The 20135-nt window shown below is 44.8% G+C and overlaps 1 protein-coding gene across 1 annotated transcript; it reads right to left on the bottom strand.

The window, feature by feature from the left end:
• Positions 1-689: 689 nt before the first annotated feature.
• LOC108930872 (F-box only protein 11-like) lies at positions 690-17523 on the bottom strand. The gene is made up of 22 exons (XM_018746347.2): positions 17142-17523; positions 8626-8753; positions 8091-8172; positions 7860-8004; positions 7586-7715; positions 7388-7471; positions 6976-7108; positions 6662-6768; positions 6358-6469; positions 5997-6103; positions 5696-5833; positions 5381-5598; positions 4950-5130; positions 4689-4811; positions 4460-4545; positions 4209-4285; positions 3911-4054; positions 3713-3823; positions 3422-3529; positions 3237-3345; positions 3058-3156; positions 690-2811 (listed from the first exon to the last, which is right to left on the bottom strand). The coding sequence occupies exons 1-22, from the start codon at positions 17227-17229 to the stop codon at positions 2682-2684; spliced, it is 2640 nt and encodes an 879-aa protein (XP_018601863.1). The 5' UTR covers positions 17230-17523; the 3' UTR covers positions 690-2681.
• Positions 17524-20135: the final 2612 nt, after the last annotated feature.

Here is a 20135-nt window from a genome sequence, read left to right as displayed (position 1 = left end):
ACTGGGGTTCACACAACCATCCAAAAAACGTTTAACAGTAAACTTGAGTTACCCCCAAATTTTCTCTCATTACATCACAACCCAAACTCCCTTCTTGATGATGTTATTAAACATAGACTAAATATACATATTTCTAGACTAAAGACTCTTACATAATAGGAGAAACACTTTCACACCACTGTATGTTCTGAACATATTGTGGAAGTGACAAAGTTAACTTTGATATTTGCAAAGAAATGTGTTTTAATATGGTCGACACCAGAAATTCCTTCTGAAAATATGTGGAAAACTGAAGTGTTTCAATCTCTGCTGCTTGGAGAGGGGGGAGGGAGAAAAAAAAAAACCAACACGATTTACACGACAATTCTAATAAACTCTGCAATTTCTTGACACAGTTTTGGGAGTTACTAGTAAGTGTTACATGATCATACCTGTGATATATTATAACCTTTGAACCCTCACTCTATGTATGTGGACATATTAGCAATTTGTCAACAGCAGGATCCTCCTTGAAAAAAGCTCCATCAAGAGGGCTCACCCTGCACTGTGGTATTTATTGTTTTCGCACCATCAGCTCTTATTTGTGTGCCCTGCAACAAATGTGCACATTTACTACCCAAAGAGCTCCTTTTTCTCCTATCACAACACACTGCTGCTCTAGACACCTTTCCACACCGCACTGTTTCTGTCCACCTCACTGAGCCATCTGTGGGAAAGGATCACCTGCTTGATGCTTCCTTCTGCAAGAAAATTGTGAGATTCATAGGGAGCCCAAGATGAAACTCCAGCAGCAGTGGAAAGGAAACAAAACCAACAAGACCCTCATCTTTAATGATTGACTCCAAGATCTACCAGGGCCTCTTCAGCCTAGTTTGGTCTCAGCCTTCAGACCATCATTTGAAGTGTGTTTGTTCTGTTCTCAGTTCCCCAATGCAACCCCTCCACCCAAATACTCAGCACTACTGAAATGATCTAATAAAGTTTATTTCCATAAAAATGACCAGTTTCCTTCTTTATAGGAAATTATACCCTTTTAATTCATACTAGCGTCTACATAATGGTTATTGAATACTCCACAATATATTAAGTTGAGATGTTATGATACATGCATACAATCCAAGCTGTATGAACCCACAGTCACCAATACACAACAAAAAAGAAAAACAACTCCCCCCCAACACGAAAACAAGGCGTGAAACAACTCAGCGCAGTGTAGACAAGCCTCTCAGCTCCTACACAGCAGCTGGATTCAGGGTTCAACTCCAGCAATGTTTCCTTCCTCTCATGAAAAATAGCTCGCGCTAAACCTGCACTGCCGGGCCTGGTGGAGAAGACGCTCCTGCAGCGCTGTAGCATCGTCACAGCTTCAGCACCAGAGGACTGTTTTCATGAGACAGATCAACTCATTGTTTGCTTTACTAATCTTTTGTAAATTGTAACAAAGAATATGCAGAAAAAGAAAATAGGGCTTCTTCTGGTCTCCGCTGACCTTTACCCTTTGACTTTTTGTGCTTGATGAAGCGACCTCGTGTCCCCCAACCTGACCGCACGTTAAAGAGTATGCAAGCATGACCACAGTGAAGACTAGAACACTTCATGCCATTTGACAGGTCAACTGATCAGCAACTCACACACACCTCTCTGTCTCAAGAAAACACCCTTCTGCTTTGACATTTAAAGCACTTTCCCCGCCCTCAGTGCTCATCTATTCCACCAAGTATTTAAACATTGCTGGAGCAAATTTTAGTGTTTGAAAATCAAATTATTTGTATCGTTTTCGGTTATTCTCTTTCATAGAAAGAACGTAGATACTGGGGCTTGAGGACAGATACAGCAAGCATAAAGTGTGCCAACAAAAAATAATTATAATTATAATAACAACAATAATTATATAATAAAATAAGAGACATTCAAGTACAGGTAAGATTTTTGCTGGAAAATACAAAACTACATGAGAAAGCATTAAAATCATATGTGTCAATCAGAATGACATTTAAAAAAAAAAAAAAAAAAGCAGAAGTGCTAAACCTCGCACCACTTTTCTCCTTTCTGACTGTTGCCTAGAGACAGTTGCCAGGCAGCCTGGGGGCGTGCCCCATCACTGTGCTGGACTCCTCCCCCTCTTGCAGGGGGAGGGGCTATGGCTCCTCGTGTTTCTGAACACTCCCCACATCGACATCCACGTCCCCGGGGTGGGTTGAGGGTGCAGGGGGCAGGAAGGCTGAAGAAGTCTCTTTCACAAACCCCCTGGTGTTGACCGTGACCCCCGCCTCCCCAGAATCCTGAGTCGACATATTGCTTCTCCTCATCGTTCCTCTCTCCTTCTCTTCCAAATGTTTGCAAGAACTGAAGAGTCAGAAAAGCTTCACATCCACAGTTTTTTTTTTTAATGTTTTGTTTCTTTTTATATATATGTATATCTATACATATATATATATAAAAGTTATCTTCTTCCATAAGAAGCTGGGGCAGATCTTTGTCCAAGTGTGTTTTTTTTATAGAGATTTCATTTTTAAATCCTAGTGTGCAGGTCCTGCTCCACTTCATACATGGAGTCCTTGTGGGTCCAGAGCAGCAGACCCACCCCGTCTGGTGCAGGGAGTCATCAGCCCTACATGGAGTCTGTGGTGGGGGGGTTCAGTGGGCATGGCCAGGAGGGTGGCCAAAGCGGGGGGCGTAGTTCAGTTGTGCTGTAATGTGTTTGATTCTATAGGGGGAGCCGAGTCATACAGTGTGTCTGTATCATGGGTTGGCTCCCCGGCGAGCGTACATGGGTTTGACAAGGTTCCTGCACCGCAGTCACAGAAAAACCTGTAGCGGGAAAGGAAAGGGGAAAAAAAAAAAATTACTATAACTCCACATTTATTTAAAAGGTCCACACCAGCCCTTTGGCCAAAACAATATTTTTTCATTTAAAATTGCTACCCGTTGTAAACAGTCACATTAGTTCTTAGTTTGCGTCACCCTAACTGCTCCTTCTACATAAACGCTGCTCAGACTGCACAGGAGGTCCATGGTGGGACCGTGACAGTGGCAAGAGGGACAAGATGCACTTACCTGTCGTGCCGTATAAACTCTACGTCGTGGCCTTGATGGCACTTCTTGATGCAGTTGAGGCAGATGGCATTACGGTCTGTGGTGTTGCAGGTGTGACACCTATGGGAAAAGGTGATATTTGATAATGACATTTGATAAGTGTCTCTTGGTGATGTGAATGGTGAACGGTGACCAGTTACCTGTAAAAGTCATGCATGGGGTAGCTGGTGTAGCTGGAGATCTTGTAGAGACACTGGCCTCTGCTCACAGCCTTTTCAATGGCATCTTGGTTGTTCATGATCTTGTTATCTGTGGAAAAAGGGGTCCAACGGTGAGTAGCGTTTGGCAGTCTCTCCCTCAGACAGAAAGGCGACCCCTACACTACCTTTCATAGTGACATTGACCCCGGACGCCAAGAACAGTCCCCCAAAGCGGTTGTTAAAGATCTGATTGCCCTCCAGAGTTGCAGTGGCGTGGTTTGTGATCTCAATGCCTGAAGGGAGATAGATTTCAATCAGCTTGCCAAATTCAGAGGAAATCAAAATGGAAATATGTGCAACACTGAGACAACCTCCCACAAATGCAACCTCAGCCATGCGTCAAAGTCAGTAACAGCTGCTTCACACCCCACAAACTGTACACGGTAAATGCAAAACTCCCCCAGGTCCACACCCACCAGCAGCAAAGCCATCAAATATTCTGTTCTTGCGCAGGACTGGGTGACTGTTGGTGCTGATGAGGACACCGGCCTGGGCGTTGCGGAAAATGTCATTCTCCTCCAACAGCCCTGCACGGACGGACAAAGAGCACAAGCGTTTAAAAGGCACTCCTTCAACACAGTGGCCCACAGCAAACAGGCAGAGGGTTCCCAAACCTCGCCCGCCGTTGAAAATACAGATCCCGCCGTCTCTGCCATCGTGGATCTTGTTCCTGCGCAGTGTGGGGTTGCTGTCCGTCTTTATCCACACGCCGGCCATGGCATTGTCGAAGATCTCATTGTCCTCGATGAAGCCCAAACCTGGAGAGAGGGGGGGGAAAACCATCATCCTGACAGGCAAGACACCAAGAAATCATACACCTGAGACTGTCACCACAATACAGACACAGGAGAAAAGAACCAAGGAGGCAAGGGACACAGTTGTGAAGACTGAGCCCAGAATTAAGCCTCTCACCCGAGTTGTAGACCAGGATTCCACCATTCTGGCCTCCCCAGATCTTGTTCCGTCTGATCTTGGGGTTGCTGCCAGTTCTGCAGGTCAAAAACAAATGTTTTGTCCTCAGAACCATGTTCCACAGTTACGGACATTTATAATGTCTCTCCTAATTCATGCGTCCAACAATACAAAGATACTGACAGTCAGTGGTGTGACTAAATATGGCTGCAGGGTTCTGCTCCTCCCATGAAGTCGTCAATAGGCCTCACCTGATCTGCACACCAGAGTACATGTGATTGTAGATGTCGTTGTCCTCCAACACCCCATGGCCATTGTCATAGAAATACACCCCCACCTGTATGAAACACACAGTGTAAAAAAAGCCTAACAAAAATGTAACTGGCAATAGGGATTAGTTGGTTATTGCTGCAGAACTGCCAAACTGCTGATGAAACGGTTATGGTCACTTGCATACCACACATCACCCAGCATCCTCACCTGTTTTCCGCTGTGTATCCGGTTCCGCCGCAACACAGGAGTGCTGCCGGTCGTCACCCAGACACCCGCCAGTGTGTTGCTGTAAACCTCATTCTCCTCGATCACACCTTGTCCTTTCTCATGCTGCGGAGATGGAGGAGCAAAATCTGTGTATTCACAAAATATCCTAGACTACAAATTTGTGGAACATTTTGAACTATAAATCCCACCCTGATTCTGTAGTGCAGCCATGCTGAATCCCACAGTGCACTTAGGACTCACCACATAGATGCCGCCGTGCTGCCCGTCGTGAATCTTGTTGTGCCGGACAATAGGACAGCTGTTTGTCCGGATCTGAATGCCTGCTAAAGCGTTGCCGTGGATGTCGTTCCCCTCGATCAGGCCCCGCCCATCACCGAATATGTAAACACCACCCTGGTTACCGTTGTAGATGGCATTCCCCCTATATCCACATAAAAAAAAAAAAAAAATTAAGGCCAGAGTACGAATAGCACAAATGACAACCGGAGAACAGTCCAGAGAAAACACGAGCAGTTCAGTTTTGCAAGTTAAAGTGGACCTTTCCACTTATAAAGTTCAGCTGTACTAACCTAAATGATCCGTAAAAGTGCAAATTCAAAGTTGTTAACATTACCAGTAACCCCTAATTGCTTAATGGACAACCAGAGATCAAAATGAAAGAAGCAACGCACCTGATTGTAGGGTCACTGTTGGAGGTGATCCACACGCCAGCAAAGTTGTTGGCATATATCTTGTTCTCGATGAACTGACCACGACCTTTCTCGTGCACGTAAATGCCACCCGTCTGACCGTGATGGATCTCGCAGCGCACCACTGTGGGGTTGGCGTACGCCTTCACCTCGAAGCCTGCTATCCGATTCCGGTGGATGTTGCAGCTCTCAAAGTAGCCCTGCAGGGAGCAACAGAGTTAGAAATTTCATACACGCGTACACAGGGCTCCACCATACACCAGGAAGCTCTGCTGAGCGTGATGAGCTCTGGCTTACCATTCCGTGGTCAAACGTGAACACGCCGACGTCCCTGCCGTGGTGGATGTGGTTCCGTCGAATGATGGGGTTTCCATGGTTCTTCACCCAGATCCCTGCCAGCGCGTTGTTTGAGATCTCATTGTCCTCATACACGCCCTGTGAACGAGTACAACGACCATCTCAACGGATAGGTTGGTCGGGAGAAGCACACTCGCTGTGCACCTAACTACCACCTATCGCTTCCCCTCTTTCCACAAAGACGGTTAAGGTTACCTGCAAAGCTGTGCTTCCTAGTGCACACGGCACAACTGGACCTTACCTGTGCGTGGTCCGTGATATAAAGGCCTACGTTCTCGCAGTCACTGATGTTGCAGTGCTTGATGGTGGGACATGCCCCCTGGCCACTCACACAGACTGCTGAGCCCACTGAGGAGAGGACAGCATGCACACAGTTAGGATCTACAACTCCCAGCATGCTCCACAGGCATGTGGCTACAGCAAACACACTTTGCTGGTTTCCACTTCAAAAGAGAAAGCTAAGCATTTACATTATATTTACTCACTTAGTAAATGCTTTTGCCCAACTCAGCATAGTAAACATAGAGTAAGGAGATAAGGTTGAACTACTTATGGACTGGGTTCCTGACCAGATGGTCCATTTATGAAGGAAAAGCACTTACCTGTGCAGGTACTGCGGATTGTACAATAGTCTATGATGGGACTGCAGTTGACTGTAATCTCCAGGCAGTGGTGAGCATTGTGATGCTGAGCAGACTTATCATCAGGGTTGAACTGCAGAAAAGGAAACGCAGGTAAATAGAAGCATTACCACCCCAAACCTTTAGGAGGAGCCTTCTTCCCTAATCATACCGGACATTAGTGGACAGTCCCTCCAGCCTGAAAACTGAGGCACTGCACTGAATTCTTACCCTCAGACCGATGAGTAGAAGCTTGGTAATACAGAGAAGTTTGTGAGGAACCTACCCTGATGGTCATGTAGCCCACATAGGCATCTTCAGATCCTTCCATGAACACGAACGTGGAGTCCCTGGTGTTCTCGATGATCACCTTGTCTGACACTTTTCCCGGTGCTACAAAAAAGCGGCAAAAATGCGAGACTAAAATTGTGCTCATGTAACGAGGCCACTTTCAACAAGCGATTCCATTTCTGACACAAAGACCAGGGTGAAGTGTAACCAAAAGCTTTAATGACTTGCAGTGAATTTACCCAGAATTGTCTTTTGGTCTTTTCTGTGAAAATGCAGGAGACTATAAGCCAGGATGGTGAAAACACGTACCGGCACCAATCATGGTAATAGGCGATTCGATGTAGATCCATTCATCAGTGTAAATTCCAGAGTGCACAAATATTAGCCCTTCAAAGTGGGCCTCTTGTACCCCACCAAGGGCATCTTCGATTGTGTCATAGTACTGAGGGGAGACAATTCACAAAGCAGCTCAATATGGCGTAACAGAAAACATAACAGCCTACTGTCAAGAGGTTGTGTTTGCATATTTATATGTTTCCTTCCCCGATTACTTTTTATTGCTGTGTCCTAGCACTGCATTAATAGAATCGACCGAATTAACAGTTTCTAGAAGCAGTTCCAGTTCCCAGACCACTTTAATGCATTTTGGGCATGTAGGTTACAAGTGGGATTGAGCAGAAGTCAGGTGAAGAACAGTACAATCACACAGATGGGCACTCACCAGCATGTTCTCCCGTCCCTTGTACCTGGCAGGATTGCTGTAGAAGTGTTCGGCAAAGCCGGGCTTCACGTGTGCCCCTTTACACTGCAAACGAAAGTACACAACACAGTCGGGTGAACAGGCTGAGCTTCAAGATCTCATGTGAACGCAAGAATAGTAGAAAGCAGAGACTGTGACTTCCAGCCTACACACACGCACCAGTTGCTGAAAGCTCTCCTTCCAAGGGTTGGGCTGCTCGTACTCCTCGGGGTTTATCTGGTAAAACTTTCCGGGCTCAGGGTGCATCATGGGTCGCGTGTATTCAAACACCTCCATGTACAGCCTCTTCCTGCAAAACACACAGCATTAATCAGGAGGCACAGGATCTTCACCAAAACCTTGAGATGATAAACCAGGTTTTAGATCTGGACAGGCCATAGGACAATATCTACCAGTGGAATAGAGGTTTGGATCAGGGAGATGGAGGACTCACCAGAGAATGGGGTCATTTGCAAGCTCACTGAAGCGCTTGCACACACGGGCGACCTGGCAAAGGTCCTGCTCAAGCAGGTAGGAGAAGATCTTTAGGACCACCTCATCAGGTAACTTCTCCTGAAGATACTGTTCAGCTGGGGCGGCTGGATGAGAGAAGCATTCGAGGTCATCCTCAATCACGACCACTCCATACACACTGTACAATACCACATTCAGATGCATCGTTCACCTGGGAGGTCCAGAGGCTTCCCAGAGAGACGGGGACGCTTGGCACGTGGGCCGAAGCTCTCTGTCGTGGAAGTGGAAGCACCCTGCAAAGAGCAAGAAAAGGTAAACGTGTTGAGCTCCGGCAGCCATCGTGTATCAACAACGATGAGAGGGTCTCAATCAGCTGATGTTCAGTGTCCATCCTGCACCTCTCTTGATATCTAGTCAACCCATATTTTACACCAGGAAGGTTTACATGACAGCACCGTAAAGACAAATCCCAAGTCACCATCACATTATTCATTTCAAAGCAGAAAAACAGAAAACAGCTGGTCTTTATACCATTTGATATTCCCTGAGCACCACAAACTAAAAAATCTCTTCTAACATTCAGTTTAACATTATTCAAATCAGGCCACTTATTCAATGAACAGCTCAATCAAGCAACAATAATAATTCAGAGCTCAGCTAGACTAAAAACCAGGGTAAACAGTAGGATGGTGGGACTGCAGTAGAGGACATACAGGCAGGCAAAGGACCAAAAAGACAGACCGTACCTCCATGGGACTTTTTGCTGGACACGCAGTTCTCTTGGACAACACAGACTTTCTTCGCAGCTGGTAGGGACTGTTCTGAGCTCCTGGACCGGATTCTTCTGCAACCATGTCTGCAGGAACATCATCTTCTGTGGGCAGAACACATGGCCAACATAGTCAGCACCAGAACAGGCCTCGCAGCCTGACAAGCATCGAGTAAGAGAATGACATAAACCCCTTGACAAAAAGAATTGACCCTTCGATCACATTCCTTTACAAAATTGTACACCTACCCTTTTGCTGGAGAAAAGCATACATAGAAGCCAGCAAACAATCCAATTCATACAAAACCACAAGAGAAGCAGTTGAAGGCAGCGTTAACCAGAGAATTGAACAACTGGAAGTAGACTGTCTCTAATCTGTGTCTTAAAAAGCATCCATTGTAGACTACCTTGCTGTGATGCCCCACCTCTGCATCCCCAAGCAGTCCGAGTAAGCAGCTCACGCTGGCACCATCCTAGAAAGGAAACACCTACTCGAGCCAGGAGGATGTTCTCTCACCTACAAGTTCCTGGTCACATCTGAGATACAAAGTCTCAGACTGTGGCACATCAAGCAGATTGTGATATTTTGCTCAGCAAAAAAAAAAAAAAAAAAAAAACTGATGGCCATCCCCTTTGGCAGGGGTCACTGAGACATCACTGAATCTGTCCTCGGCTCTGAGTAATTTCCCCTTCTGACATCTCCTCTACTTAAAGCCTCCTCATCTCACCATCTTCCTCCATAAAGTGACTCAGAGAGCTTTGACTGTTACAGTGTTATACTCCAACTCTGCGGTCATAGCGTGGTGTCAAGGAGGCCGAATGACTGGCAGACCTTAGAGGGTTTAGCAGTAAATGACAACAGAAAAGTGTAACCCCTGTGTGTCATTCACACATATCACAAATTCAGTTTTTACCACCATGACTTCAGGTCATATACTGAAGGTGTTCTAGACAGAGATGTGAACAGGTCTGACACAGCGTGTGTCAAAAGGCCCTCGGGATTAATTCAAACAATGAGACACAACAAGAACCACAGACCACAGTGCTGGGGAGAAAGGAGGCAGAGGAGCATTGTTTACAACTGTGGATAGCATTAACATCACTGATGTTTATTATTCAAATTAACTAATTTCCAATTACACCTGTAAAAAACTGGAAATAAGATTATGACAATATTTTTTCTTTCATCAGCATCAAGATGAAAAACGATAAAGAAAGAAATAAAAGGAAGAAAGAGCAGGCCAATCAAAGACATCCAGCCATTCAAGTGCTACTCCTACTGGTTGAAAAACTGGCAATGGGCAGGGCAAGAAGAAACTTCCCGCATGAAGGAATCTACCAGTGGAACAACACACTGTCAAATGAAATCGCTGTCAAAGGCGGTACACATCCACCAAGTCCTCTTCACAACTTCAGAAAGAAACCTTGAAATGAGCTGAAGCATAGTGACGGAAACACCAAATCGTACCTCCCCCCTCAAGCTTCCTCAACTCCAGGGAACTTTCCGGGGGTCCAGCCAATCGACGAAGTAAGAACATGAGGACTGAGTCCATTGCAGACACCAGCTGTAGGATCCACAGCCCCCACTTTTGCCACTCGCAGTACAGGAGCAGCAGTCCAGAACATCCACAGCACCAGCTGTGTCAACAAGGAGCCCCTCCACCCCCTTGCTACAATTACTGGAACAAATACTCCAGCGCAACTTGTTGCTATTTTCAGAGCTATTTATGCTTGTAATTATGAAGATTTCACACAGAGCCAAAACAATCAAAATGCAAACACGGCACTTAGTTTCAAGCAGTTGCATGTAGGGATTCCCCCCAGAAACCTCATTAGGAGCTGAGGTTTCCACTCCATTATTTATTTTAAAAACAAGCACAATCCCTGCCTCACATTCCACTGAATTTACTTCACTTAGCTTCTTACATTAACAGGCGGCGAAGCGCTGTATGATTACTAAAATCGGTGCCTGGGGGTGCACCCCTCAAACTGGCAGGCGATGGAGGTTATAAAGCACCAGGGAACAAGCAGAATAAACGGTTGAGGAGCCACGTTTAAGAAGTGCTGCCAGGTTCAGCCATGCGGTAGGACCACCGAGCAAACAGCATGAAAGTCTTCAGTAAAATGTCAACTAGTATAAACCAGAGCAAAATATGCATAATAAACTGCCTCTAAAATATTTATCAATCATTAAACAGTGTAAAATATCTAAATACATGGCAGTAACCCTAGTTTGGTAAAAAGCATGTGCAAACTAAACTAACCACCCAACAAGCTTTGACAGCTTGTTTACACCTCTGACTGTATAGTTCCATGAACCAAAGATGGATGATATGATAATGTCCTGTCATCTCCAGTGTAAACTCCCTCAAATTGGACTTTTCCAATATTTACACTATATTTAGCTGACGCTTTTTTCCAAAACCACTTAAAATGTTAAGTTACATACACTTATTCACCCATTTAAAGAGCTTGGTAATTTAATAGAGCATTTTTAGGGTAAGAACCTTGCTCAAGGGTACTACAGGTGGGATTTGAACCTACAGCCTTTGGGTTCAAAGGCAGTAGTTCCAACCACTATGCTACCAGGGGCTCTTACCAACATGATTGCATCAGTTCAATGTTCTGGTATAACTTTGAACCCAAGTTAAGTCTGGCTAAACTGAAAGATTTAAAGACAAGCAGTTGAATCCCAACATACTTAAGGTTAATTCTATTATTCAAATGACTATATAGAACCATAAAGTAAAAACGATGTTTCCTCTATTGAGAGGACAGCGAGCTTCTACATTTCTTCCAAATCACAGACTGCCACACACAAAGGGAGGAAAATCAGCCGGTCTCAGACTAAAGACAGAGAACTGCATTTTACCCCAGGTACCCTAAAGGATACACAAAAGGTGGTCAGACTGAGGTTGGAAACCTGGCAAACAGTTCTTATTATTGATGGAGCTGTTGGCTGAAAGCATCAAAAGATACAGTATTAAACACCTGAACGCATTATGTGGAGACCAAATTTTTTATTTGTATTCAAGCAGACTGACAGTGAAAATATCAGCAAGCAAAAAAAATTCAATAATTTTTATAACAGGAATTGTATTAATTTCATACTGTATCTGCGTAACCTTTTTAGTCACATACCTTTACATTAATTTCAATCACTTATTCAGGAATCACCTCAATTTTCTTTGATTCATTGCTGAAAAATCAAACTAAATCCTTGAGTAAAGTATTTGTTTTGTGTCATTTTCTCAATCAATTGCTAAAATACAAAAATAAAACCCCACTAAAAAATATAAATGAATTTAACTGAAAAAAAAAAAGCACACATGGTTCAAGAGGCAATGATCCATACAAAGCAGACAAAATGATAAAACCTGTGTTGTGTTTGTTGACTTTATCTCAAACCCTGCCCAACCTGCACACACTGTTACATTAAACACTAATAAAAGTAACATCACATTTACTCCCATTGACTCCTCCCAGTCCAGCAGCAGTAAGGTAAGCGCCGCTGAGCCAAGTTCAACCCACAGCGACCAGTTGCGGTTTTCTTGTTAAAGAAGGGTACAGAAGAGGTTAGCGATCGCCTCCTTCCACGCGTCTTCGGGATGTGCACACGTCAACTCCGCACTCAGACTCGAACGACACCTGAACGAGCTTGGGAGCTGTGAGGTTCTGGCATTACCCACTGCACTAACGTCAATTCCAGTGAACACAAAACGCTTGGAGAAAGAATGATGGTAAAGAAAACCATAGAAATTCTATCAGCATGTAGTTGAAAAGCGGAAGCTACTAATTATGTATGAGGAGGAGAAAGATCTTTACAGGGCTGCCATCATCATCATCATCATTTCCTCAAGACCTTTCAATGAACTCATATCTTCATTTTTAATTACACCTCATTTCATGTCAAAGCACCACTGGTGTTATACACATACCACCTCATTCCTGGGGTGTCCCCTCTGGGAGATAAATATTTTAACACCCATCAGAATTGTTTCTATTGAAGTCTTTAAAGTCAAAGGGTTAAATCAAAGTACATTAGTCTGTAAAGATGGAAAATTAATGTGTTTGTACAGCGGAACTTCATTAAAATGTGTTTCACTCAAACAACTTAAGCATCAATGAAACATTTGGTTAGATTAACCTGACCATTTTCCTAGGTTAACTACGCAACTGTCCATCTTCTTACTACCAGCTCAGGATCCTTGCTTGTTAATGCATGACAAGAGAACAGTTTCCACACAAGGAATCGCTCCAGATCGGGACTCGATTCCGGATCTCTTCCGCTGTAAAAACTACAAGAAGCACAATAACCATCCGTGACTTCAGCTGAAGACCTTTATTACAAGAACCATAAGGGCAGAAAGATGTGTGTGCAATATTTCAACAACCTCATTATTAAAAACTCATCTTTATTATGATCTGAAAGAAACAAATATAACAGGCTGACACAGTAGGAGAGCAGCAATTTTATCTTTCAAATAGTTTGCACATTTACAGATGTGATTATTTATTGTAACACATAAGGAACCCTCTCAGAACCAGCAACCTCCAGGCTACCGCTGCATGTGCTTTAAAACGATACCAGAACAGGATCAGAGCAGGATAGAACCTTTTGGGATAAAAGACATGTAGACTGGCCTTGGGCACTGACCCATTTTCCCAATTCATGTCAAGTCAGCCGAGTTTTTGCCCCTCAATGCAAACGGTGCAGTGAAATATGGTACGTGCATCAGCTGGTTTCATGTTCAAAGCATTAGACTTCTGACCAGAAGGTTACCTGCTCTGTTTCAGGGAGACCTGCAGTTACACACACAAGCAAGGAGCTCCACCAGAATGATGGTAATCAAAAACATGGTTTATGACCATATGTCATGAAAAGGTTGAAGAGGAAGCTGTACATTATTGATACAGTCATCTGTGGTGTCATTTAAAATGTCAATAAAACATTACAGGTCACACCTGAAGACCACGCTCCTCCAGAACACCTTTCATCTCACACCTCCCAGGTCAGCGCACACAGCACATGAAGTCACTTCATCGCATCACACACCTGCCACACTATACACTCCTGTACAAACAATATTACCCCACTTAAGTTTCCCATGACGTTAGGAACCAAAAGCGAGCATCTTAGAATTAATGTCGTTTCAAATTCATGTAACTTACCTTAACCACAGTAAAAGGATTCATTGCATTTCTGACTTCTTAAAAACAGTGTACAGGTATTTTCATATCTTTCTTTAAATACAAAGGCTGATGAAAGTGTGATACTGGAATATTCAAAGGCCTAATGAATTACGGTCTGTTATCCCAGAACTATTAAGAGAGTACAGACCTTTATTTACGTCAAACTAATACATACTGTTCTATTCATTAATCATACAAATTTAAAAATTTTCCAAGCTCCAAAACAATCTGTATTTGAAAGCATCTGGAAGGGATCACTGTACTCAAGTGTTCCTACTAAGCATATACCTTCACTGAGGAACTGATGTAAACTATAACCTTTGGTCTTTTTCAGAGGAAACTTAAATGCACAACGTAATGTTTCAAAGAAGGTTTCAGTTTAACTTGGGGTCACTGTAACAACACTAGTTATACTGTCATTACATTCATTTATTCATTTAGCTGATGCTTTTCTCCAAAGCTACTTCCAATAATCTACCCATTTAGACAGCAGTGTAAATTACACAAAGTAGCTTGTTACCTTTATTATTAGTATAGCTACAGAAAAAACCAAAAACGTGTGGACATGGACAGAGGTGCTGACTGGTTTAGTAAATAATTCATTGATCTGCAGCAGTGAAAAATTACTGTACAATAACAATGACGATGTAAAATGTGTGGAAAAAGTGTTTCTGCAGCAGCATATTTACATTTCCTCATTTAGCTGATGCTTTTCCCCAAAGCGACTTACAACGTTAATCACTTTGACAATTATTTACCCATTTATACAGCTGGATAATTTTACTGGAGCAATTTAGGGTAAGTACCTTGCTCAAGGGTATGACAGCTGGAGATGGGATTCAAACGTATGACCTGCAGGTCCAAAGGCAGAAGCTCTAACCATTACGCGACCAGTTATATTTTTATAATAAAAACGATTTTATTATAGGTGCAACAACACATCAAGAGCTGAGTGAACACAGTCCCCCGTTTATTTCACGACCCACCATCCTACTAATTACCATGTTATTACTTTTACAGTATTTCACCCCAATGCTAAACTAAGTACCCCTTTTCCATACGTGACATCAGTGATCTTGGTCACCCAACCTGGTACAGAATGTTACATGCATTTACAGTTCAGCTTGTTACCAATGATCAGTTAACCAGCTTGGTATACTGCACTCACTGTGCTGACAGACCAGCTGGTAACCAGTGACTCAACCAGGCTGATATAGCAACAATTGTGTTGACTGACCAACTGGTAACCAGAGACTAGTTAACCAAGCAGGTACAGCGAGTGTGTTGACAGATCAGCTGGTAACCAGTGACTCAACTAGGTTGATATAGCAACAATTGTGTTGACTGACCAACTGGTAACCAGAGACTAGTTAACCAAGCAGGTACAGCGAGTGTGTTGACAGACCAACTGGTAACCAGAGACTAGTTAACCAAGCAGGTACAGCGAGTGTGTTGACAGATCAGCTGGTAACCAGTGACTCAACTAGGTTGATATAGCAACAATTGTGTTGACTGACCAACTGGTAACCAGAGACTAGTTAACCAAGCAGGTACAGCGAGTGTGTTGACAGATCAGCTGGTAACCAGTGACTCAACTAGGTTGATATAGCAACAATTGTGTTGACTGACCAACTGGTAACCAGAGACTAGTTAACCAAGCAGGTACAGCGAGTGTGTTGACAGACCAACTGGTAACCAGAGACTAGTTAACCAAGCAGGTACAGCGAGTGTGTTGACAGATCAGCTGGTAACCAGTGACTCAACTAGGTTGATATAGCAACAATTGTGTTGACTGACCAACTGGTAACCAGAGACTAGTTAACCAAGCAGGTACAGCGAGTGTGTTGACAGATCAGCTGGTAACCAGTGACTCAACTAGGTTGATATAGCAACAATTGTGTTGACTGACCAACTGGTAACCAAAGACTCGTTAACCAGGCAGGTACAGTCAGTCTGTCAACACACTCGCTGGTAAAGAGAGACTAGTTAACCAAGCAGGTAACAGTGGGATCAGCTGCTGACATGAACTTGAAGCGATTTGACAACCGAACTGATCACAAGACAAACGGACAACACATGATATGATAGTGTCTCTTCATCCTACTGATTCTCGTCGCCTTTACAAACCGACTCCATCTTTTTATCGGCGAGAGTCTGAACCCCGGCGAACCGGGTAATTTACACTGATTTACATGCCATGTTGTAACATGGTTCCGTGCCCCGGAGACGGAACACCGCTGCCTGCGGACAAAGCCCGAGAAACGGGGTCGGCGGAGCTGCCGGGGGGCCGCTGGCTTTTCAGTGCGGGGAACGAGTCAGTCCGAAAACAGACAGAGTAACCATACAGTGATAACTCAGTGATGACACCGAACTGAATCATTCAGTGACTGAATCACATTCACAGGGAGAGCGCAGTAATAACGCAGTAAAAACAGAGAGAGTACAAAAGACAGGGCGGACTGATTCAAGACACCCAGCCGCGGCCCGCTCGAGCCCCAACTGCGCAGCTTCTTCCCGCCGCCGCGGTTCCGCGCAAAAACGCGCCTGAGACACCGGAACCGCGGCGGCTCTTCGTCCTTAGAGCGAATAAATGTCTGCGGTCGGGCGGCGGCGGCGCTTTTCACGCCGTAAAGGGCAACGAAAGCCACCGCCGAACATGGCAGCCCGGCTCCGGCCAGCGACAACAACGCAGTTGGGGTTTCGGCGGCCCGAAGTCGAAGAGACACCGGCGGGCGGCCTGCACGGACCGGGTCCAGAGCGGGGAGGGAGCCGGTAGTCCGAGGGGGGCTGCAAACACGGCCAGGGGCCAGAGGAGCGCGGCTTTCGAGGGGTCAGAGGAACCGAACAAAGCGCGGCCTCTGTGCTCTGCTGCTACAAGAGCAGCCTCGGTGTTTCCTGCCCTCCGAGCCGCGCTACAAATTGACTGCCCTGGGATTAACGGAGTTAAAGAATTCGGCCACGGCGCAGCTTTTCTGTTCCACTGCTTCACCGGAAGCCTCGGTGTTTCCCGCCCTCTCGCACCGAGCCGTAAGAGCGGCCCCGCGCTTGGGGGAGGGAGGGAAGCCGAACAAAGCGCGGCCTGCTTGTCCGGCTGCTACGCGAGCAGCCTCGGGGTTTCCTGCTTCCTCACGCCCAGCTCCGAGGCCCCGAGTTCCCCCGCACCTCACACAGAACCGTGGACGTCTACAGTGCGCGGACAGCGTTGCTAAAACCAGCTGGTTTCTCAAACCACGTCACACGCCCGTTGTTTCGAGGTTTCTATTCAACAAGTTGTGTGTGTGGTTTTTTTTTTTTTTTTACCTCTTTCCCCGTTGTTCCTGTCCGGCTGCAGCGGGCGCGGCCTCGACACTCGCCTGGGTCTCCTGCTGGCGGCTCGCAGCGAGTTCATTTGCGGCTTCAGTCGTGTCGTGGTCGGAAAGGCGAAGCGGAACCGTTCAGTCAGGCCGTTTCCACATGAACAGTCGCAGCGAGTCGTGGCGGAGCAAGAGGCGACCTGCGCTCTTTCACCGTCTTATTTACGTCGCTTTCTGCCCGCTCCCCCCTTCACTGCCTCCGCTCAGCTCCGCAACTCTCCTGCAGGAGGAGCCATTTACTCGCAGCGACGGAGTGAGAAGGAATCACGGCGCACGAACCCCCGCCCACCGCTCGGCGCGTCTCCGCTCTGCTCCTCCCGCAGTCTCCTGCAGGGGGCGCCAAATCACTGAGTGCCAAAGACGCAGGGGTAGAAATACCAACTGATCGCTCTCATTTCTTCTATTTTTCCTGGCATGAAAAACTGTATACAGCCGAATTGCTAGAGCAATTGAACAATTTTATTAATAAGAATATTGATCGATGATTGAATGAAATATTGCAAAAACATATACAGTAGAAAGCCAAACTCATAGACAGTCTAACAAACTGATACCTCAGCTAACATCAGTTTTATGAGCAAGAACATTTTGTAACGAAAAATAATAAATAAAAACTCATTCATTGAAATAAATTCAGTAGATAAACAGAAAATCTCACCTCCCTCTGTGTCCAGCAGGGGGCGCCATCGTGGTGCGCAAAAAAAAACTGTCATTCGTCTCGTTGCCACCGTACATATCCGCAAAGCGTGACGGACGTGATTGCGTCATTCGCCGAACAGGCGTCATGCGATGCATCATGGGATATTGCGTTACTTACGTTCTCTAAACCGGGAGTGTCGAACTCTATTTATGACGTGTGCTTTTTAAAATTTATTTAGCTATGGGAGTTTTTTTCTTTTTTGGAGTAGAGTGGGTGGAGCTTTTTTTCATTGACAGGAAATGGGAATTATGTGTATTTCGGGTCAAACATCAGTGGTGTCTGTCTGTGTGGGAGGGAGGATATGATCTTTGAACTGAAAGTTAAAACAGGCTGGTGTGTTAAAAAATAAATAAATAAATAAATAAATAAAATAAGGAGATAAAATGAAAACCCTCTTCATTCCCTAGTATGTGCGTTTTTACAGAATAGCTGCTGTGCAGCACTTGGCCACAAGACAACCGTTAAATGCCCCAACAGGAACAGTGTCTGGGCAGGACAGACCACAGGAAAATATAACCTGCTTCACTCTGATGTTGTTGTTTTCAATGCAAAGCAGCTTCTAAATATAACTGCTGTTTTTTAAATTTTTTTCATTGCGTTTGTCATACGGGACGCAAGGAGATAAGTCAGTGGGAGAGCGAGACAAGAGCACCCAGAGCACCCAGAGCACACCCCTCCCCCCCCCAGGTCAGCTGACTGGTACCCCGGGGTCCAGAGGCAGGGCAGATGGCTGGAGATCATCATCACCATGACTGGATTAGTACCCAGGAGTCCAGCTGAAAGGCTCTGCTCTCTAGGAACACGGCCCTCCTTGCTGTCGGGTCCAGACCCCTCCTCCCTTTGCGGACATGAATACATAAACAGTAAAATAATCTAAAATATCAAAAGTAAGAAACTGACTGAAGAGCAAATGTCAAGGTCAGTGATTCTTACTACAAGTTTTCAACCGACCCAGAATCGCCCCCAACTACTCGCCAAATTTGGCTCCAAAAATGGCTCCCTAAAGGGGTGTTTGTGGACTTTTCATTTCCATTTGCAGACCAATCGCTGGTGAGCTTCAACCCTTTAAGAAATAATGTCAATGTACCGAAGACAAATTTGTATAAATATCTACAACTACATCACTATATTGTTCCTTTAGAAGAAGAGAACAGAATATAGACAGAATTAACAAAAGATGAGAAACAGCTCATTACACCAAATAACTCCAGGACTATGATTTCTGCATTATACCGTATACCACTGTTGACCATTGTTTACCATTATATACCATTTTACCAAGCACTGGTACTGGCTCTTTTGATACACCGAGGGAGATTTTGGAACAGGACCTTGATAAGTCTTTTAGTGACCATGAATGGTCATATATATGTGCTAAAGTCTTCCCTGCCTGCACCTCCCTTAGTATCCAGGAACAAAACTTCAAGTTCATCTGTAAAATCTACCTCACTGCTGTGCACCTTCACAGTATGTTCATCTCTGCTGTGTTTTAAATGCAAAGCCTCTCCAGGCATTTTGGTGTATTTATTCTGGGAATGCGGTCAGATACAAGTTTACTGCACTGGGTTTTACACAACCATCCAAGAAACTTCTAACAGAAAACTTGAGTTCCCTCCAAATATTCTCTCATTAAATCACAATCCAAACTCACTTCTTGATGATGTTATGGTACATAGACTAACTACTTGTACATATTTGTCACAAAAATGCATTTTAATCTTGTGGTCAATACCAGAAATTTCCTCTGAAAATGTGAAAGACTCAAGTGTTTAAATCTATTGATCTTGAAAAATCAACATTTGATCTACATGACAATTCTAATGAATTCTGGAATATCTGGACACCCTTCCAGAGTTTATTACAAAGTACTACATGATCACACACACACACACACACACACTTTCAGAACTGCTTGTCCCATACGGGGTCGCGGGGAATCAGAGCCTACCCGGCAACACAGGGCATAAGGCCGGAGGGGACACACCCAGGACGGGACACCAGTCCATCACAAGGCACCCCAAGCGGGACTTGAACCCCAGACCCACTGGAGAGCAGGACCTGGTCCAACCCACTGCGCCACCGCACCCCCTTACTACCTGATCATAGCTGTGATATACTGGAGTCCTCACTCTATGTACATGGACATATTTTCTCAGTGTGCTGTCTTTCCGTATGCTCTTTTGACCCTGTGCTGTTCAAAAAATCAAATAATAGACTATAAAAAAATAAACATTAAAAAGA

The sequence above is a fragment of the Scleropages formosus genome, chromosome 3, assembly GCF_900964775.1.
Source record: "Scleropages formosus chromosome 3, fSclFor1.1, whole genome shotgun sequence".
NCBI classification, from domain to species: Eukaryota; Metazoa; Chordata; class Actinopteri; order Osteoglossiformes; family Osteoglossidae; genus Scleropages; species Scleropages formosus.
Note: the sequence above shows the minus strand (reverse complement) of the source record. Positions and strands in the feature narration are given on the sequence as shown.

Coding starts and splice junctions, on each gene's coding strand:
- LOC108930872 (XM_018746347.2), bottom strand. CDS start 17,229: ATGAACTCGCTGCGAGCCGCCAGCAGGAGACCCAGGCGAGTGTCGAGG. Junction 5,131..5,380: donor AACAGTGACCCTACAATCAG/GTGCGTTGCTTC, acceptor ATGTGGATATAG/GGGGAATGCCATCTACAACG. Junction 4,055..4,208: donor AATCCTGGTCTACAACTCGG/GTGAGAGGCTTA, acceptor CCCTCTCTCCAG/GTTTGGGCTTCATCGAGGAC.